This window comes from Typopeltis vanoorti, chromosome 18 (genome assembly GCF_054136105.1).
Source record: "Typopeltis vanoorti isolate ZY-2024b chromosome 18, IOZ_Tvanoo_1.0, whole genome shotgun sequence".
Taxonomy (NCBI): Eukaryota; Metazoa; Arthropoda; class Arachnida; order Uropygi; family Thelyphonidae; genus Typopeltis; species Typopeltis vanoorti.
The window spans coordinates 105,782,430-105,805,877 of NC_143566.1; the positions used below are offsets into that span (position 1 = coordinate 105,782,430).

Genomic DNA, 23,448 nt, shown 5'->3' on the forward strand with positions numbered 1-23,448 from the left:
ACCAAGCATGCAAAAGCGCAAATTCAGAAAAATTTAAGCAATTAAGGCAGAATCACGTTAGTTTGTGAGAAGGCATCCATGAGATGAGTAAGTGAGTGTGAGAAGCACCAAGTGCAGAATATAGTCTCTCAAGCAAAAATATTGGATAGGGCAGTCAATTCAAGAAGTAAGAGTGATTGGGAGCCTAAAGGGATGCTTCGTTTCTATATACTAATGCCAGAAGTATCAAGATCAAGAGGGAGGAGTTTTTGGTATTGGTTAGCATAACCTTGCCAAAAGTCATAGGCAACAGTGAGATTTCATTGCCAGTAGATGATGTAGTTACAGAAATAGAATGTGTTTAGTATTTTCCCCTGAAAATACTAAACACATTCTATTTCTACTAAACACTTCATTAATATTTAATGAGGTGTTTAGTATTTTCAGGGAAGATAGGGATGGGATACTGCTGATGAGTGGATGAATTGCAGCCAAAAAAGAATAGGAGATAGGCAAGAGGGTGGCTGTTCATTTGAAGCAGTTTGATATGAGATCAAGACCAGTGAGACAAAATATACAGTTGGTTATTGCTATAGGCTAGGGAGTTCCATGGTTGATCTGGAAGACATGCATCAACAAATTAGTATGAATGCAGGTCGAGTGATTATTATGGGGGACTTCAACTATGGAGATAAAGACAGGAAGGAAGAGAAATCACATGGCAGGAAGAAAACGGAATTTATACACCTACTGAGAGATAACTACTTGAAGCAGAATGTGAGGGAGGGACTTGGGGTATGAGAATGTTGGATCTGGTTATAGGATCAAAAGCACTATCCATAACCAAGGTGACTACGCCTCCGATTGATGATAGTGACCCTGCAGATTGTAAAACTTAAATCATCTGATGATGATTGAAGTGATGCAGAGAGCTTGCAGGATGATTTAAATAGGCTGTGAGCATGGACAAAAGATAATGGGTATCTAATGTGGAGAAATGTAAAGTTTCTCCATATTTCCATTTATCAATTTATCCATTTCAGGATAAACAGATAATAAGCTGTATACTACACTGATGGAAGTATACTTCAGGAAATAGATGAAGCTAGAGATTTAGTAGGCATATTGGAAGTTGATATAAAATTTGTAAAGATAACTTAACAGAGAGTTAGCTAACCACTTTGCAAGTAAACAAGTAAAAAGACAGAGAGTTAAAGTTTAGAGGACATATTGCTGAGGTGGCTAAAGTAGCTCATAAGATTTCTTGGCTACTGAAGAACACACTAACAAGTAGAGATAAGTTGTTATTCCACTTTATAAAGCCTTGATACATCTGCATCTAGATGTCTGAAGTTTGGTCTCCTGGGTGTCTTGGGGATGTGGAAGCGGTGGAGAAGATTTGGAGGTGAGTGACCAAGATGGTGAGTGGTCTGCGGAACGTTCCCTAGGAAGACAGATTGAGGGTGTGTGAATTGCAGAAGTTGGTTGATAGGAGAAAAAGGGATATGAGAGAAACATTCAAGTTACTTAAAGGGTTTTATAGGTTTGATGCAGAGGAAATGTTTTAGCACTTGGCTGAAAGGGCCAGAACGAAGGCTCATTGCTGGAAGTTGAATAAAGGTGTGATTAATAGAAATGTGAGAACTAGATTTTTTGACTGGAGAGTTGTGAATGAGTGGAATGGGTTGCTAGAGTCAGCTGCGAGTGTTTTGTCTGTTAATGGGTTCAAGGAGAGGTATTGTAAAAACTTGATTGTAGCTTAAATATTCCAAAGCACATTACATCGATTTTTTACTTAGGTCAAGTCCCATGAGAATGTTGTAAAAATAACTTGTTTGTCTCTGTATATTTTGTACTAGATATTTTTGTAAATAACCCTTTAGAAGTCATTAAGAGAATCGATTGGCATATTGGAAGTTGATATAAAATTTGTAAAGATAATTAACAGAGAGTTAGTTAACCTCTTTGCAAGTAAACTAGAAGTTTAATAAGTTGAATTTGTAAGCGGAGAGTAAATAAGATTGTGAGTTAAAGAAGTTAATTAGTGTTAAAGTAAATAGGTTATAATTTATGCTAAAGGTTTTATAAATGGTAGAGAAAGCAATCTCTCTAATGTTTAAATTCATGTATATTTCATAGTAATGTAAATAAATTGCTTTGTTCTTTTTGTTAAAAGAGTGCTGCCTGTTTATTTTTACAACTGCACTGTTCCTAAATAAATCGGACTTGTGAGCGGGAAACTAAGTGATATAGCCGAAGCTTAAAGTTAAGTAAAAGAATAGACCACGACTGTTTGTGTAAAGTTTTATTGAAGGAATTTGTGTTAGAGAGAGAAATCTGCCGGCCGTATTATTGAGTTTTATGCTAATTAAATTAAATTAAATGATAATTTAATTAGCATAAAATGATATTAGTGGCGCAGTCTAAATTAAATAAATTTTCTAGTATCTCAGGCATAAGACTCGTAGTGCGAAGGGTAGATAAACATAGTACATAATAATATACGCAAGAAAGATTCAGGGAGAGGAAGCACGCACAGCTAAAATAGAATAACGGCATATAAAAATATAGATAATATAGAGCAAAAGACATTACATGTAATAAATAAATAACAACATATAAGGTACAGAGAAAAAAATAAAGACACTTAAAATAAAGAGAAATTAACAGCAAATGATTACAATGGCACAATATTTTGTTTACAATAGCAACAGGATAGAAACCATATATTTACAGTATGACAGATTATGTGAATAATTTGGGCCACCTGTAATGAGTCTTCACTCTATGGAGGCATTAAGTACACACATGGACTCCATACCTGTATTATAATAATAATAATAATAAGAAGAAGAAGAAGAATGATTAGCTTGTTCAAAGATCCACTTCCAGTGCACCTTCAATTTACCCTATATAAACAGGATGCACAATTCCCATAGGAAAAATAAAAATGGAACACAAATGACACGTTAAATTCCATCATTATGGTAAAACAGGCTTATATGATCATACACTTCAAATGTATCACAGAATTAACTGGAAAGGCACAAAGTATTTGCATGGTGCCAAAACATGGTTTGAAAGAAAATTTAAAAAAAAAGAAGAAAAAACTTGCAAGATGGCGATTCACCATCTCAATCTCAAGAGGAATGATGGATTAGCAATTCCAAGAGTCTGGAATATCCCTCTGCAACCCATGTAACATTCAGATATAGAACATAAGTAAAAAAGATGAGAGGAACCACAATATAAGAAAACAGTTTCAGTGGACAGAATGTACAAAACTGTTGAGTAGAAATAGATGTAGTTCAACTTTTAATTTTTTTTAATCATTTTTATTTTATTATACTTTTCTGATTATAAATTTTTATATAAATTAAAATAATTTAATTTAATAATTTTAATGTAAACATTTTTATTATTTTTTTATTTTAATGTAAATATTTTTTATTAATTTTTTTTATTCTTTCCCTTTTTCTTTCCCTCACCAGTGGCGAACAGTTAAGAAAACAGTTATACTATATGTTACTTTTGTGTACTGTGATGTAGCTTATGTTTAAGTTTATATATATATATATATATATATATATATATATATATATATATATATATATATGTGTGTATGTATGTATTTCTGATGATGATCTTGATATAGAGGACATTACATATTATTTTTCTTCATTGTAAGTAAAGTAATTGCTCTAACATGTTTTTGTCTCCAAAAATTCCACACATGATAACAGTGCTATCATGGAATTAAGTTTGTAAAGAAAAGCTACTTTGGTATTGACAGTTCATTGGGCCTATTATGATCAAGGAATGGTGATATATTTTGTCATATGTAATTACATAATGACAGGTTTCATTACTATAGAATTTTAATAATTCATTTTTATGTTTTATTTATTCTTTTATTTATTGTAACTGAAAAACAAAATTTATATGATATAATCACTTACTTGAGATATGGTGTTATTTCACTTGGGATACCTTTCATAAATAATGACATTGGTTCTGACATCACGTGAATGGCTAGTCTAGGTTTCCAATGTGTCACAGGTTTTTTGTTTGCATCGTCTTCTTTGGAATCATTCTAAGAAAAAAGAGAACTAATTTAGAAAATTACATGTATCAGAAATTACACAACATGAAAAATTTTAATTATTAACTAATAATAATATGCTTCAAAAAAAAAAAAAAAAAAAAGGCTATCATCCTCAAATTTCATTCAAAAACTGATGCAACGATAAAGGATAATATCATTAGATAGCTGAAAAATGTAATCCAGAAGGTTATAAGTAGTGTGGTCTCTACACATTCATTTTCCTATTATAATCACTAGTACTGATGACTGCAGTAGTATTACTTTTGTAAGCTCTCATGATTATTATGTTATTGTTTATAATTTATGGAGAATATGCAACTGGCTGTTGGGAAGTTTTCTTTTAGGTGGTGACTAATGATATCATAATGATATTGTGGTGAGCTTTGATGACAGCTCTCTATTTACCAATGTTCCCCATTCTGACACTTTATCATTAAGGAAAAATGCCTCCCTTCCTGCCCAATACCACTGATCTTTTTAATTTTTCCTTCCATTGTTGGCCACTTCCTTTGCAAGGATACCATACATAAACAGATAAAGAGCAGGCACTGACCCTTCCCCTCTAACCAATTTCTTTATGGAACATTTTGAAAGGCGTGCCCTTGATACCGAAATTCTCAAACCTATCTGGCTAAGATATATTGATATTTGCTCTATTGGGTCACATGGCTCATCTACTTTAGACTCCTTCCTCCTCCACCGCAACAACCATCACCCCAAGAATCCATTTCACCATAGAAAAAGAAAATAATAATAGCTTGACTATACTGCTTTGAAACCTCATCTGAAGCTGGCTATCCTTATCTGCTCGCCTAAAGATCCTCTCCTCTCTGTTCCAGGTTCTCCTCTCTGTTCAAGGAACAAGGTTCCTTGTTCTTGCAAATTGTCTTATTATGGTTAATGGGAGATATGCCTACATCCACCTAGAAGAACACAAGAAATACATCCACTGCCATAACTATGGTCTAACTGACCATACTTTGATACCTTGCACAGAATCAAACAGGAAAGAAAAAAAAAACTACTATGCTTCACTACTTCTTCTGCAGCTTGTCCCACTTAAGTTGGGTCGCTGTTCTCAGTGAGTCTCCTCCACATCCTCCTGTCTTGGGCTATAACCACATCCAAGTTCTTCATCCTCAAGTCCTCCTCCACCAGCTCCTTCCCTCTCTTCTTTGGCTGCCTGTGCTTCCTCCTCCCCTGCACATCCATCTGCATGATCTTTCTTCCCACATACTCATCCTCCCTCCTCATCACATGATCAAAATCTCAACCTTGCCTCCTGTATCTTTGCTCCGAAGTTTGTAACTTTCACCGTTCTCCTTACATAGTAATTTCTCAGAGGATCCTTTCTGGTCACACCACACATCCACCTAAGCATTCTCATCTCTGCTACTCCATCCTGCTGATGTTATTTTTCCTCAGGGCCACAGTTTCCATAGCGTACATCAGGTATCACTACTGTCCTGTAGATTTTGCCTTTTAGATTGATCAGTACCCCCTTATCGCATAACATTTCAGCCATCTCTCTACAGTTCTTCCATCCTGCTTGTATCCTTCATCCTGCTTCCTTCTCAGCCTCTCCATCCTCTTTCACTATTCAAACTAAGTATCTAAAGTCCCTAACCTTCATGATAACATTTCCTTCCAGATCTGTCTCCTGACAGCAATCCACTTTGCAACACATATACTCTGTCTTACTTCTGCTCAGTCTCATATTCTCTTTCCAGTTTAGCTACCACTCTTCTCTTGATTCTGCACACAGCACAATGTCATCCGCATACAACATTGTCCAGGGTACGTCTTCTGTCACCTCCTCTGTTACCACCTCCATCACAATATTAAACAGGAATGGACAATGCTGACCCTTGATGCAAGTCAACTGTCACTTGAAAACTTTCCGTCATTTCCAGGCAGGTCCGAACTCTTGTCTTCACATATCTGTACATCTCCTGCATAACATATTTCTCTGGTACCTTCTTCTCCCTCAGACACCTCCAGACTTCTTGCCTTGGCACTCTATCGTACGCTTTCTCCAGATCAATAAACACCACAGGTAGATCCCGTTGTTTTTCTCTCAAAACTTTTCAATCATCTGCCATAACCCAAAGATAGCATCTGTCATCGATCGATAGGTATGAAGGGTATGAAGCCAAATTGCTCCTTTGCGATCCCCATCTTCCTCAGTTTTCCATCAAGAACCCTTTCTAGGATTTTCATTGTGTCGAACTTCAACTTTATCCCTCTGTAATTCTTACAGTCTTGTGCATTCCCTTTACCCTTGTAGATGGGGACAAGAGCACTTTCTCTCCACTCCTCGGATATATTTTCCTGTTGGCAAACTTTTATGAAGTTTGCCAACAGGAAACAGGTCCCACAGTTCTCTCTTCCCCAAGTGCCTTCCATGCCTCCATTGGGATCCTGTCAAGGCCCATCGATTTTCCATTCTTAATCCTCTTTATGGCCTCCTTCATTTCCACTCTGACGATGTTCTGCACCATCCTCTCATAAGGCTGCCCATCTTCTCTGTGAGTCCTTGCATTTTCCTCATTCAAAAGCCCTCTTCAAAGTACCAGGTGATCCAAAAGTAACAGAAAAAGTAAAATTTCAATAATTCAAAAAGTATAGACAGTAGAACAATGCAGTTTTCACAGAAAGACATGGGATTTTTTCAATAAAGAAAAATTTTATTACCAGAATAGTTACATTTGCCACAGACAGGTGGTGCTTCAGATGCATCAGTAGTTTGTGCAGTAGTGCAGCACAGTTCGCAACGCAGCTAGGATTACAAATGTTCAATGTGACAGCCGTCAGATGTGGTATGACACCCTTCACAACATCGAAGAGGGTTTCAACTGTAATTCCTGTCACATGATGGCGAATAGCTTCTTTCAACATGGCCAATGACGTCAGCTGACCTCTGTACACCTGTGACTTCAAGTAGCCCCATAACCAAAAATCACAAGGTGTAAAGTCTGGAGATCTTGGTGGCCATTTGTGTGTGAAAGAGCGACTAAGGACACGGTCATTGCCAAATGTCAATCGCAGCAGGTGCTGGACAGGACCCGTGATGTGCGGAGGTGCTCCATCCTGCATGAATGTTACACTATGGAGCGCTTGCCTCTCTTGCAAGGAGGGAATGATGCTGTCTTTTAAAAGCACTGCATAACGCTCGCCTGTGACAGAAACAGTTCGAAATGTACCGCTGTGGACTTCCTCAAAGAAAAAGGGCCTATAATTAATGATGCAGTGAACCCACACCATGAGGTCACCTTTGGCTGATGCAAAGGGGTTTCCACAATCGCATGTTGGTTCTCTCTCGCCCAGATGCGGCAGTTGTGTGCATTTACACTTCCATTAAGCGGAAAGCGCCTCATCAGTCCACAGGACATTTGACAAACAGTCCGTATTGTTTTCCATCTGCTGAAAAGCCCTGCAAATTCATGATGTCTCTCGAAATCGGTTGGTTTCAGTTCCTGTACGTGTTGGATTTTGTAAGGATACCTCTTGAGGATGATCCTGAGTGATCGCCACACAGTCCCGTACGAAATGCCAGTTCGTCTTAAAATTTCACGTGCACTGCATTCCCCATGTGCGGAAGCTGCTGATTGTGTGTCAGTCTCGTGTTCAACCTCGTGCACAACTGCAATAGTTTTTTGGGTCTCCTGCTTCTTGCACGTGCTTCCAAACTGCCAGTGTCCTCAAACCTTTTCATCATAGCTATCAGTGAGGAACAAGACATCGGTCCCTTTCCACTTCTAATACCCGAATCGAATGATAGGTGCGCAAAGACATACTGCACATTCGGGGTTCTGATAATACAGCTTAACTAAAAGTGCTTTATCTTGTAACGATAACATGCCTCACCTTGGCAGAACGTTTAACTTCAGTAATAAACTTTAAATGCTGAAAGTTTAACTTCAGCATTCACTACATCTGAAATTTACATACCTCACGGTTTAAATAGCGACAGGCAGCAGCTCCGGGACTGCTACAGTGCCACCTGTCGGTGACAAATGTAACTATTCTGGGGCAATAAAATTTTTCGTTATTAAAAAAAATCCCATGTCCTTCTGTGCATTTCTGTGAAAACCGCATCGTGCTACTGTCTATACTTTTTGAATTATTGAAATTTTTACTTTTTCTGTGACTTTTGGATCACCTGGTATATTCTCCATCTGTTTCTTATATATCCACATCCTTCCTTAATACTCTTCCTCCAGAGTCTTTGATCTGCCTCACATGTAAGATGTCCTTTGATGCCTTATTTCTAAATTTTGCCAATCAATACATTTTTCTCTGTTCTTCCTTTGTTTCTAATTGATCATAAAGATTTTGATATGCCATGGCCTTTGCCTGTGCAACAACTCTCATGGCTTCTCTCTCTGTCCTCTTCCACTCTTGACTCATCCCATTTCTGCTTTGCCTTCCTCTTAGCCGTCTGCTTCTTGTACATTATTATTCCACCACCAACCACCCTCCTTCTGCTCTCTAATCTTTTCAGATGTTTCACCAAACACCTTGATTGCACAGCTCAGAATTGCTTTTGAATTATGTTTCCACCAATCTTGTACAATTTCTAGTCCATCTGAAATTCTTCTAACACCCTCTCCCTAAAACAGTTCTTCACACTCTCTTCTTTTAAGCTAAAGACCACTTAACTGTCTTCATCCCATGGCTTTCAAAGGTTCTTAGCTTTGATCTTATTTTAAAGTCTATGCACAGCAGTCAGTGTTGCTGCGCCACTTGATTGTTGGGATCAAGTGGCACAGCTTTAATTCTTATGCCTCCTGCCCAAAAGCTAAAGCTAGCCAACAGAACACATAGAAGGTGCCCTTATAAGACTTCACGAATTGGGTCTAATTTCTTCCAATTATCGTTTAGAGTTCTTTTGTGTGTGCTTATACAATTCTGAGATTGTATCCCTGATGATGTCTCCAAGACAGAAATGAAATATATGAGGGAGGTTTGAAAGGTTCTCGGCCTCGACCATAGATGGCAACACTATCAGGAAGATTTTTTTTCTACGTTGGTACATCTGTCATAAACATCCTTGTGAAATTGCAAGCCATTCTATCAAGTAGTTTGTTTTATACGGCTGTTTGAAGCAAAAGTGTTGTCTGTATCCCTTGAAATGGATAAAACGGAGTGCCATGCAGTTATAAAATTCTTTGTAAAAGATTTAACGCCAAAAGAAATTCATTGGAGGTTCATAAAACTTTAATGGCACTCTTCTCCTCATTTTTGACAATTAAGAAATGGGCTGCTGAGTTTAAATGTAGCAGTACCAGCCTTGAAGATGATCCACATGAAGGATGTCAAAAAAGTGTAACACCAGAAATCATTGATCAAGTGCACAATATGATATTGGATGACTGGTGAGTCAAAGTGCATGAAATTGCTGAGACTATAGGCATTTCAAAAGAACGTGTAGGATATATTTTGCATGAAGAATTGCAAATGAACGAGCTTTGTGCAGGATAGGTGCCATGCTTGTTCACAGCAGATCATAAATGCACTCGCATAAAAATCTCTGAACAGTGCTTGGAGCATTTTAACAAGAATAAAACTGATTTTCTACATCGATTTATTACTATGGATGAGACTTAGATTCGCCCATTACACACCAGAATCCAAACAACAGTCAAAACAGTGGACAGAGGCCAGTTGTTCAGCACCAAAGAAGACAAAGTCAGTTCCATTACAGAAAAAGTCATGGCATTAGTGTTTTGGAATGCTAAAGACATTTTGTTTATTGATTATCTTGAAAAGGGTAAAACAATAACTTGGGAATATTATTCCGATCTTTTAAGAAGACTAGACAAAAAAATTTGTGAGAAAAGATCTGGTTTGCAGAAGATAAAAATCATCTTTCATCAGGACAATGCACTTGCCCACAAAGGTGTTTTGGCAATGGGAAAATTAAGGGATCTGCACTCTGAATTGTTGGAACATCCACCTTATTCCCCAAATTTGGCTATCTTTGACTTCTATCTCTTCCCAAAACTAAAACTCTTCCTTGTTGGTCAGCATTTTTCTTCAAATCAAGAGGTGATTGCAGAGGTGATTAGAGGGTATTTTGCAGATCTTACTGAGAACGAACCACAATAGAGATTAATCTTAAGGGAGATTATGTTGAAAAATAAAAATAATTTTGAAATTATAAAATCGTTTTTTTTTTTTTTCATTGTTAGGCTGAGAACTTTTCAGACCAACCTTGTATGATCTAATAAACTTATATTTTATTGTTCCTCTGTGCTGTATTCATTCCATTAAACCTTATGATTTGTAAGCACAGCCAGATCTTACTTTCACTCAGCAGAAATAAGGTCATCAACTACATCCATAATTGGAAGAAAAATGCCAAAATAGTGATGAAACATGGAACCTTAACTATAAAAAGGGAATTCTAAGCAGAGTGCTGCTATTAGCCACCATGGAAATGAGAATACAAACATTGCACGAGCAGTGTATCAATAACAAAACTAACAGAACCTTCCAAATCCACAGTTCCAATCACAACAATGTTCATTTTCAACTGAAGTCTGCAAGCACTGCATACTCTTCCTGAAAGAAACCCAAATGTCAATCTTCTCAAGTGCTACTCATCTGAGCTTTCCCTTTTAATGTGACTCCCATCTATGACAGGTTATAAACTTATAGTACTGGGAGTTGGCTAAGGATTTTTTTTTATTTTCATTTTATATATATACAGTAAAACCCGTTTTTACGTTCCCGCAATTTACGTCATTTTTGTTGGTCCCGTCTTTAGGCCTATTCTTACGATATATAGTTTCCTGCCATTAACAACTTGATGTGGACGTTATTTCCTGTGATTTGCGTTTTTTTCTCAGGTGGCAATACTGATTTTCGAATCGATTTCTGTGGAAATCTGCGCATTTCTGTTCCCAGATGGCAATGCTTTTGGCTGCAGTTTCATTTCCGCCATCACGGTGACCTGCACGCTTGCAGCAGTAATATAGTGACAAGCGATACCGTGATTTTTCAATCATAGTATGAATTGATATTGCAGAATTTCTGCTACGTAATTTAGCGCGTGAAATTTGCTTTCAAGTTGCGGTGGTGGATTATTTATGTTAGTAACATGGAGAAAAAAGACAGAAAATGTATTTCGGTAGAAGAAAAGATGGCAATTCTGCAACATGTAGATTGACATGCCGGAACACGTGTGCATTTAGCAAAAGATCTTGGACTCTCCGTGTCCACTTTGAACATGATAGTAAAAAACAGGTCAAGCATTGAACAGAGCAATCAGGCGCTATGTCAAAAAAAAAAAAAAAACGAAAAGCAAAAACATTCAACAATTAAAGATTTTTTTAAATAGATAAATGTAAGTAATTGTAAATTCATTTATTTTCTGTTATTAAATTTTGTAATCAAGTACGTAGACTCACATACTAGCAGTAAGTCATCTTTTAGCCTTTTTTAAATGTTTTTTTACATTTCCTGCTATTCACATTTTTTTCCATCAGTCCCTTGAAAAGTGTAAAAAAGGGGTTTTACTGTGTGTGTATATATATATATATATATATATATATATATGGGGTGCTTAAGTGTCAAAGCTATATAACTGAGAGGAGACATCCACATAGACTTCGAAGGAATGCGAAGAACCGACCAGGGCTTCTGACCTAATGACTATTCCTCACCTTCTCGTGGTGCATCCTGTTAGGTATCTACCTGGATACTGAACGGACGAGGATGGCCTGGAAATTTGGATTTAGCCGACCAAATTGTATTCTTATTGGCTTAAACCAAAATTTCAAATGATGGTACAACATGACAGAATTTCATGCCAGCTGGGGCATCGCCTGGTTAAACAAGGACCATGTTGTTTTTGCCAGGGAACCAGAGCAAACAGCAAAATGTCATCTACTGGAACAAATCGTAAAACTTATCCCAACTCAACATCATCACAGTTCAAGATCGGTAATATCAACATAATATGATCCTGATATGAAATCTGATCCTGAGAGCCAAATAGAGGCTCTCAGGATCAGATTTTCCCTTTACAACAGAGTTGAGAAATCATGAGAATATAACAAAGATCTATATTTAAGTTTTATAGATCTGGAAAATGTATATGACAAGATGCCAAAAGAGAAGCTATTTCAAATGCTACAGTTATATGGTGTTAATGGGGCATTATATCAAACAATGCTTAGTCTATATTTGAGTTGTAAGTCAGTAGTTAGAATTGAAGGAAGTACAGGAATATGGTTTAATGTTAAATCTGGTGTCAGACAAGGATGTACATCATCCCCTCTCTTATTCATTATCTATATGGATCCCATTATGAAGTGGTATTAAACCTGATATCAAAATTGGAGGTATCTCAGCTCTTTGCTTTCTGCAGATGATGTTATACTTCTAAATAAATCCACTATAAGTCTGCAAGATTCCCTGACTGAATTGAATAACTGTTGTAATAGATATGGTATGAAAGTCAGCATTAAAAAGACAAAGACAATGAAAATAGGCAGAAACATTTAAAATGTCAAATGCATTGTGAATGGAGAACTTATAGAACAAGTAAAACATTTTAGCTACTTAGCATGATGTTTAGCGAAGATGGTAAATTAAATATGGAAGTAGACAACAGAATCAACAAAGCTGGTATGGTAGGAAGTCAACAGAATAAATTTATATGGAAAAATAAAAAAATTAGCCAAAACACTAAATTAGCTGTATACAAGACAGTTTTTAAACCAATTTTAACTAATGGATGTAAGAGGTAGGTTAGAAGTAAAACAATTGACCAAAGACTAGAGACTGTGGATATGATAGTCCTGAGAAAGATTACGGGCATGAACAGATGGCAATATCATATAAAAAACAAGGATATTAGGAAAAAAACTTGATATTATCAGCATCGTGGAATGCATTAGCACAGCTAATCGCAGGTAGTATGGTCACATAAGCTGAATGGGAGAGTAAAGATTAGCAAAACAAGTGTTCTCTACCAGGTTGGCAGGAAAAAGACCCAGAGGAAGACCAAGATATAGGTGAATTGATACAGTAAAAAGTGCCTTAGAAGACAGAAATATAAGATCTGATAATATTGGAGTCTTGACATTTAACAGATGATTTGGAGGAAAATTGTAGATAGGAATTAATAATGATGTAAATTTTTCATGTAGTACTATCGTATCCTGTACACCTCTTGAGGGTATATATCAGGAATTTAATGATGATTTACAGGGTGTTCGGGATAAATTTGACATATTTATAATTAATTATATTTTTCCGTAAGTTACATGTATTAACACACACTTCTCTTCATTTAAAAGTTTGGACCCTTCTTCATTCATATACAAGATGTCAGAAAGGATGGATAGCTGGAACCCACCTGAATCATGGAAGAGAATAACTTGTATCATGATGATTCGTGCCCGCCATCAAAATAAGGATATTACGACTGCTGCCCAATGCTCCCTGAATACAGTAAAAACAATCAGGCATGAACTAGAGACTTGCAATGGTGACTACGAGGATGTAGCAAGAAGAAAGATCCCTAGCAGACGATCTGATTGCGTTCGTACAGCAGAATTCCTCGCAAATCTGCAGGAACAGGTGTTGAAGAACCCTGGCATTGGAATTCGGGCTTTGTTCGTGGAGTTGCTAACTGTAGTCAAGCCCTGGATAACAAGGGTAGCCAATGGTAGGCCGTATGTATGGCAGCAGGATTCGGCCCCTTGCCACACCTCTGGGAAAAGTCAAAAATGGTTGTCTGAAAATTTCTACGACTTCACCAGTCCAAATGTTTGGCCTCCAAACTCCCCAGACCTTAACCCCATGGATTATTTTGTATGGGGCGCAGTTGAAAAAGACACCAATCGCACTTCCAGTAATACAAAAGCCCAGTTAATGGATAAAATTAAAACAGTTTTTGCGGCCCTTCCCAGGGAGACTGTAGCATCAGCTTGTTCGAGGTTCCGAAGCAGAATTGAAGCTGTGATCGATGCTAATGGTGGTTATTTTGAGTAAATCTTGTTGATAGTATTGTAATTAACTCTGCCTGTGATGTTTTTTTGTCAATTCATTAAATTTAATAGATACAAAGAAGATTTTCTTTTTCCTTACGAAACTGTCAAATTTATCCCGAACACCCTGTATATATATATATATAAAATAAGTGTGGCAATAGTCTCACATTGAGTGATGAAATTCATCTCCCACCTAAAAACAATAGCAAACATTCATGCCTACAGCAAAATTCAAACACATAACCTGCTTAATGAAGAGCAGATATGCTACCACTCAGCCAACCAAGCTAGCAATTACACATTCTTTGAATTTTTTTTTTTTTTTGTCACAAAGGTAGCATTTGTGCATATGCTTGCTGTGATATACCATGGATTTTCACAACACCAACTGGATTTCTTCCTCCAACTGCACATATCAAGCAGGTAGAGATGCTGATACAGTTGCTATCACCAATTATCATACCCAAATTGTTCACATGCCTACCACCATACCAGATAACTCCAACAACATTCCAAACACTCTAGATCTCTTCCTCACCAGTGAAGGAATTCAGACCACAATCCAGAGATCATCTTCTGATAAAGAGCAACTTTCATTTTATGTGTTTCAATCAAATGTTATCTGGAATTATAAGAATGTAAAGTGAGTTGGTCTTTGTAACTTCTATACCTCATTCTCTTGGATGAAATATTTCCAGCCTTCTGACCCAAGACATATGCACTGAACATCTCACTGAAGTAATTCCTGATATGGAAACATATATTCCTTGTTCCATTCTAAATTTTCATCCTCTATCTGTACCAGAAAAGAAATGAGTTTACCATAACTGGCCTTCATCTCAATCACCATTTTCCTTTACTACATATATCAAAGTCCAAAATAGCTGCAAGAAAGCTATCAACAAATCCAAACTTATTTCAAAACAGCCAAGTATAGGAAACTTGCATCATGTCCAAATTGGCTGTAACTTTTGGACATGATGTAGAACCACCAATTAGTATGCAACTAGCTGGTTCTATTGCGTCATCTCCCACAAAAAATTTGATCTTCTGGTTTCATAATTTTCCTCAAATGCATACACAGTTGATCTTGGTAAATGTTTACAACCATTTCAAATGACCTTTTGCCAGAAAGAGATCAGAAAAATCTCGTGCCAAAAAGTCTCGCAGTCCTAATGGCAAGAGCTGACTTCTGTTCTGCATCATTGTTTTATGCTTTCTTATTCCACTGGTATCTGTCCCACAGCCTGGAAATTATCCTACACATAATCCATTCCAAAGAAGGGTGACAAATCCTTACCATCAAGTTTCCCACCCAATTTCTCCCTTTCAGTACTTCCTAACATAATGGAGAAACCATCAACATGCAACTCTTATGTTACCTTGAAGGCAATTGACTAATAAATGATTGCCCTATTGATCCATATTAGATTTCACCAATGGTGATCAACAAGGGATTGGCTTGTATTCCCATTTCTGAACAAATACCAGAAATTTTGTGAACCTCTCAAGTAGATGCTCTTAATACCTCCAAGGCTTTTAACTGGATCTGGCAAAAGGATCTATTAAGTAAGCTCCTGTCATTTTGTCTGTGCCAAGAATGGATATGCACTAGGCATGATGGTGGATGGTTCCTTATCTTCTAACTATGCAATTGATGCCAGAGTTCCACAAGGATCTGTTCTTTTAACCAGCCTCCTCCTCCTCCTAGATATCAACAACCCAAACCATCTGATTAACAATTCAATACAGATGTTGAAAGTTTATTTTTCACTTGGTTAGAGTATAATAAATTTAGTTTAATCCTTTATCCAAGTGTGAGCAAACAAAGTTTGCGCCTGAAAGTATCTTCAGGACTAAGGGTAAGGTGATACAACACCAGAGCAACTCGTTGCAAAGGTGTAGCAAGCTATGAACACTCCTGTCCCAGTATCTCCATTAATGCAAAACACATCTCCTTGCGGATATGTCTAATGTTATGCATTAAGGGAAGGGCCACTACCCAGACTAGTTTCGACCTTTCTTGAGGTCTCTTCAGTGGGAGCCAGGCCCAAGCTGAGATACTGCGAATGCTTCTGCCTGGTATCTCAGCTTGGGCCTGGCTCCCACTGAAGAGACCTCAATAAAGGTCGAAACTAGTCTGGGTAGTGGCCCTTCCCTTAATGCATAACATTAGACATATCCGCAAGGAGATGTGTTTTGCATTAATGGAGATACTGGGAAAGGAGTGTTCGTAGCTTGCTACACCTTTGCAACGAGTTTTCCTGGTGTTGTATCACCTTACCCTTAGTCCTGAAGATACTTTCAGGTGCAAACTTTGTTTGCTCACACTTGGATAAAGGATTAAACTAAATTTATTATAATTCAATACAGAGTTTTGGTAATGACAATATACTACATTTCTCACTTGACAAACCTTGCACTACAAATCACTACAATCTACATTGCATCAACTTCTACAACCCATTTAGATTCCCATTCTTCAATGGGATTCAGATAAGCTCATCAATTTGAACATCAGCAAAATACAGTTCTGCCTTACTTCCAATTCCTCCCCCCCCCCCCCAAAAAAAAAAAATTCCAGTATTTTGATAACTTCAAATTTTTAGAGATGGGATTTCTCTTCTTAGATTAACATCAAACATCTCCTGTCATAAACACATTATTACAACTGCCTACTTTTCATCCAATAAATTAGGATTTCTTGTTTTCTCAAAGTGTTACTTTGAGCAAACAACCCTATGCAAATACTTTACATATTAACCCTATTCAATTCATAAAATCAGCCAAATCACTGAATACTGCTCTCAAAATTCAGGATAATGCTCTTAAAAGTTCCCTAAAAATACTTAACTCAATACAGAAGAGAGCAATTAGGCTGATTAATAATCCATCTGTTACCAATTTTTTCCACCTACTTTCATATGAACATTTAGTTTTTGCTGAATGAATCTTCTATAAATACTTCCATGGTAACCATTTATTTAGCATCAATAATCCCCCCACTCCTCTGCTAAATCCATCGAAACATAAGGAGCAGCAGTCATCTAACATCTCTCAACTCCAAACTAACAGAACAAATTTCTCCTCCTCTTTCATTACTTATATCTAGCATCAGGAACAGTCACCTAACTCTTATGTGTTTCCTAAGAAATAAAACACACATCTTCAAATCAAATGTGAACAAATTTCTATTTTCTCACCTCTATCCATCCACAGTACCAACATACTATAGGATAACCAACCTCTCATGTCTGGAATCAAAATAAAAGGATAAATCATAATAATAATCATCACTAATTCCCAATATGTACTCTCAATGGATGAAGAGAAATGATTAAAAAAAAAAAGCTAATGCCTTTTATTCCTATATAGGGAGTAGGTGTTTTAACCCTATCTAACTTTCTGGAGATGGGGGGGGGGGGGGCAGTTCAATCTCCACTGGTAGCCAATCGGTTGCCAACTTATGGCCCCTAATCACAATACTATGTTTACTGTCTGAAAATAGTGTGGTTCTACAGTCAATTTTCTTGAGTTTACGGGACAAAAAACCTGCTTGCCCATGCCAGAGATTGACTAACTGGGAACCGGACAAAAAAAGGCTTAGTAAAAGTTCCTCTAGTTGGCAACTAGAATTGAACTTATGACGCCCTCTCTTCAGGCGATTTAGCGCTATGGATGGCACATGCCACTTCCACTGAGCTACACAGGAGTTAGTATTACTTAAGTTTACATTATTACCAGCTATTTAATACTATTATTCAAGAAGTTTCTTCCAAATCAATCTGTTATTCATCAAGCCTCTTAATACTGTTAGATCTTTTACTTTGGTCTTCTAATTCTACTAACTGAGATCTTAGTCCTTTCCTGGGTCATTCCTTTTGCAAACCTGGCATCAAATAACAGTTTTGCTAAACTTTCCTCACTTATTCTGTTTATGTAGAAATACCATCATAAATTAGCTTTGCACACACACATTCATGCTAACAAGGTCAAGTTCCTCCCAATATCTTCATTTTTATCTTTCTTGACTAGCCTATTTGTCCAACAAAGCAAATTCCACATGTAAACTGATGTTATGTTTTCTGAATAATGAATGTGAAGATTCTGGAGGGCAAAAGCAGACCTGAGATCTTATAAACCAAGAAGAAAGTCACTATTATGCCTTGCTGACACAACATCTTTGAGATCTTGTCTGTGATGGACATCTCTAAAAGGGAAATACTGCTCCTCAATACTGCTTCCTTTTTTTGTCTGTTTGATGGGATGTTTAGGATGTTCTCCTTTATTATAACTATTTTTTTGGAAGGAGAAGACTGAAGTGATTGAGTTCTTGGCTTCTTTTCTCCATACTGTGGGAAATGTTAAATGCCCTGTCTTGAAGATTTTTATAATACAATTTGCAATGGAATACAAACAGGCTAATCAGGAGAGATGTGCATGTCAGAACATATCAGACATGGGGGGGGGGGGAAGGAAATCATAAATCAGGATTTGTATCACATACAAACAGACTGCCAAAGCAACTACAGTTATGAAGTTCTCAGCGTGTTGTCTGTAAATTACACTTGTTCTTCTGGCAAGTTTTTTTTTTTTTGTTTTGTGGGTTAAAAAACTGCTATCCATGAGAACAAGTAATTTGTCTTCAGCTGAAAAGCCTTTATAAAGGATCTTTGTATTCTAGATGGAATTCGAATTCAGGCTTTCCAATAAAGCATTGTCAATATTTACTGAGCTCCAGAGACTTAATACAAGAGAGAAAAATCATCAAGTGCTATGGCAGTGTAAAGAAAAGAAGATCTACACTGATTATTTTCTTCACCAGAGCATTCAAAGAATCATCAGAAATGTTAAAAAAAAAATCCTAATCAAGCAGATCTTGGACATTCTACTCATCAGAAAGATCACCATCATAATAGAATGTGCATGCACAACACGGTTAATGTATTTCAAACACAGAGAGAGAGAGAGGGGGAGAGTGTGTGTGTGTGTGTGTCACTAATACAATTAGCTTGCTTGCTTGCTACAAAACATAGTCAAATGTAATATCAGTTTAGTTTTTTATTTCACTTTCCTGAAGAAGAGTAGTATAATGCACATGAAACCAGCAGAGATTAAAACTTAAATTGTTCAACAAACTGTCTCCATGTTGCACATATACTGGATAGACATAAAATTTTAATGTTTCATCCACAGAAGTCTTTGAAGCAGTCAGATTTCTTTTTTATTCCACATAAAGTTATTCAACTGCTCTCCTACCATACTGGCTTTTCTTATTCTTATTATAATAGATAATTATCTATTTCTAAATTGAATTTTCTCTCTTTACTATAAATTTTGCCTAAATAGCTAAAATATTTTAAATGGTTCTATAAGTTTTCTATATCGAGAACACACTTGATATTTTCCTCATTCCTGTCTATTCTTACAATTTTTATTTTTTACTGTTGATTTTTATATAAAATTTGTTATCCAATTTAATTAAAGAGTACTGAAGAATCATCATGGATTTATTTGGGAATATAACATCATCATCAGCATTACTTTTTTAAACAATCAGCTGCAGGTTTGAATTCCACCATGGGGAGATGCTTGTAATTGTCCTTGTGTGGGAGATGAATTTCAACAGTTGGTGTGAGACCAGTGTACTGCTTACTGTAGACCTAAAGTAGCTTGAAAAGTTACATTTAATCTATAAAGAAGGGTTTATGGATAACTAATAAATTAATAATTAATAGAGATTAACTGCATCAAGAGTACTAAAGTATACCATTAGATGGAATTTTTAATTTTATGGAGAATTGGGAGAGGATGAGAGGAGAATCCAAGGAAGTTCAGTATTATTATTATTCGTGACACCACCAAGGAGTCTGAGGACTCATCATGAGAGGACAACTATTATACAACTGTCTCAACCTAGTACTACACCAAACCTCTACTACCAATCATCTCCACCACCACAACTACTATTTTTATTGTCTGTAAATTGAGTGTGTTCTGAAGGGCTGATTTGTCTGTATGCAGGATGAAAAATCTGAGTTTCTGGGAAGGAAAAACCCACTCTGCTACCTCTGTATGAGATCAGCTAACTCATCTTAGATTGAAAAAGTCCACATAAAGATTCCTCCCGTCGCAACGAAAATCGAACCTAGGCCTATTCCAATCGAAGGGCGCAATGTGCCATCGTTCTTCCAATTGAGCTACAGAGGCGCTTAAATGAATGCAGTCAGGAGGTAAAAAATAGTTTCTCTCATAGAGCAGATGATTTTGACGAGTCCCTAACTCCCTAGAGGTTTCCGGTAATAATAATAATAACAACAACAACAATAATAATAATAATACACACACATATATAGGAAACCACATTCATTCAGCATATAATTATTATGAAAATAAAAAGTAAATAGTAGCTGTTCAATTGGAAGCTGGTAATTTACTCAGTTTCCATTTCTCAGAGAAAAAAATTGAGTTTGTTTCAATCTTATTAAGATACATGCATAAAAGTAATGCAATCCGTACTTACCTGGAAAGCATTATTCTTGCTTAAAAGATTAATAACATCAATTCTAGGAATCATATATTTTGTTAATGTAGTACTTTCATATGAAGTAAGATAGTTATCCATAAACACATCTGGAAGAGATCTTGGACCTCCTGGTCGTCGAGTAAGGAAAGCATGCATAAATAAGGATCCATTTCTCAATGTCTGCCTAGGTAATGTGATGCTCAGTTCACTAAAAAATGAAAGTGAATTTGATAATTATCTGAAATAATTAATACTGTTTAAAAATATGGGAATTCACATTTAGTTAAAATGACTGACCATGATTGTTATGAATAATAATGATAAAAAACTTCTAGATTTATTCAGATATTAGATAACAGACATAACTATATTTTAACTATAAAGAAACAAACTCTTCAATGCCTTTTATTCCCCAACGGGAGCAGGTATAGCTCCTAATGGAGAATTCATTAACCCTAACTGAATACAAGAGTCAAAGGTAATATTACTGTTAATAATGGAATTAATTGTATGGTCAATTTTTTGAGATGCATCGATAAACACCCAAGTTTATTGGAGAAAAACCCTATCTTCCTGTGCCAGAGATCAACTAATTTGGAAAGTTAGTCCAAGAAAGGTTAGAAAAAGTTCCTTTAGTTGGTGACTAGAATTAAATTTGTAATGGTCTTTCTTTGGATGGCTTGGACCATTTCCACATGTCTATGCAGGCACCTCAATATTTTACTTCATGTTAGTTTTTTTAAGAATACACTGATCTTGCTACAACAAAACCATGAGGATCATAGGTATATACTTATACTACATACTTAATATAATGAATTTCCTTTAGAATAGCATTATGCTGTGTGGCTTCAACTTAGGACTTTTTGGTAGTTTGTTATAGTCAGCAATTTCATCGCAATGATAGGTTCTATAATGACAGTCTCCCACTATAACAAATGTTGATTCTTCTTCGAGTGCCATCTCCTATTGGAGTTCGGCGACCACCTTGGCAAATTTTGAGTGATCCTCAGCAACTCTGAACAGTGCCTCAGAGCTCATGCCAGTCCACTGTCTGATGTCTGCCAGTCAAGATTTTCTTCATCTTCCCTGTCCTCTTCTTCCATTTATCTTCCCTTTTATAATCAATTGAAGTATCTTATATTTTTTATTATGAAGTAAGTGACCAAGATACATAATTTCCCTTCTTTTTATGGTATCTAAAAGTTCACATGATTTCCCTACTTGTTCCAGTACTTCCTGGTTGGATGTTTTTGCTGTCAATGGGATTTTTAACATTTGTCTGTATAACCACATCTCAAAGGCTTCAAGTTTTTTTTATTGATGTTGTCTTCAAGGTCCAAGTTTCTGCACTGTACAGCAGTGCAGACCATACATAGCATTTAACCATGCGTACTCTAAGCTTTAAATTTCAGTTTCAGTGTTGATTTCATCAGAAAAAATTTTTTTCTTGCCATTTCAATTCTAACTTTTCTTTCCATTTCTGGATTGCATTCTTCATTCGACTGGCATCCGAGATATTTAAACTTTGTCACTCTTTCTATTTGTTTCCCATTTAAAAAAATGCTGAATTAAGAATTGGTTTCTTGCTTATGACCACGCATTTAGTTTTGGTGATATTTATTTTTAATCCCATTTTTTCACTCTCTTCATTCCAGAAGATTTTGAAGATCCTGAAGATCTTCAAAATCTTCTGGATCTTCTGGAGAGAAGATCCAGAAGAAATTGTTGGATGTTACTGATGATTTCATCATTTATGTTAATCCCTTCCTTTCTTCCTTCCAAGACTTTTTGAAATATGGCTTCTGAGTATATGTTAAAAAGAAGAGGCAACAGCACATATCCTTGCCTTACTCCTTGTTTGATGTTAATGGAGTCTGTAATAATGTCATCAACTTGAACAGATGCCTTTTGGTTCCAATATAAGTTTTTAATGATCCTGATGACTTTATCATCTAATCCAATTCTTTTTAATAATGCAATCATTTTAGTATGTTGAACTTGTCAAATGCTTTCTCGAAGTCAAAGAAGCAAATGAATACTTCTTTGTTTTGGTCACTGCATTTTTGGAATAAGATTTGAGAACAGAAAAGAGTCTTTCTCGTTCCCAAGCCATTTCTAAAGTCGAATTGGATATCACTGATGGTGTTTTCACATTTTCTGTATATTCTTTTTTGAATTATTTTCAGAAACATTTTGAGAATATGACTCACTAGGCTGATCATTCTATAGTCATTACAAGTTTTCGTATTTGCTTTTTTAGGTAGCATGATGAAGGTCGACTGTAACCAGTCTCGAGGGATTATGTCTGTATCATAGATCTTATTATATAGTTTTACTAATATAGTAATGTTGTCACCTTTTAATAACATTACTATTTCTGCAGGTATTCTATCAGGGCCTAAGGCTTTACCATTATTAGCTGAGTTCAGTGCACATTCTATCTCTAATCTTAGAATGCATTGACATTCCATCTGTTCATCAGTATTTTCTGGATTATGTCTGTTATCAATAAAGAGTTCTTCTACATATTTCACCCATTCTTGTATTCTGTCATCCTTTTCGGATATTATTTCTCCCTTTATGTTTTGAAGGATACATAGTTGTTTTTTCTTAAATATACCTGAGGTCTCTTTCAGCTTTTTGTGTAGATTAAAACTGTCATGCTTTTCCTGTAGAATTTCTATTTCTTTACATTTTTCATTCATTCAGATTTCTTCTGCTTCTTTGATCTTGCCATTAATAATTTTCTGAAATTCTTTATATTTTGTTGGACTATGATTTTTATATGATTGCATTGATCCACGAGAGAAAGAATTTTGTCAGCTATC

General features: G+C 36.2%; 1 protein-coding gene across 2 annotated transcripts in view; it reads right to left on the reverse strand.

The window, feature by feature from the left end:
- LOC150097026 (lipid scramblase CLPTM1L) overlaps positions 1-23,448 on the reverse strand; it is a 229,277-nt gene that overhangs the window by 152,209 nt on the left and 53,620 nt on the right. For both annotated transcript variants that reach the window (XM_090408241.1, XM_090408242.1), the window contains exons 4-5: positions 20,615-20,825; positions 3,939-4,072 (exon numbers count right to left, since the gene is read on the reverse strand). In XM_090408241.1, the coding sequence (XP_090264367.1) occupies positions 3,939-4,072; positions 20,615-20,825 (345 nt within the window). The remainder of the gene's footprint in view (positions 1-3,938; positions 4,073-20,614; positions 20,826-23,448) is intronic.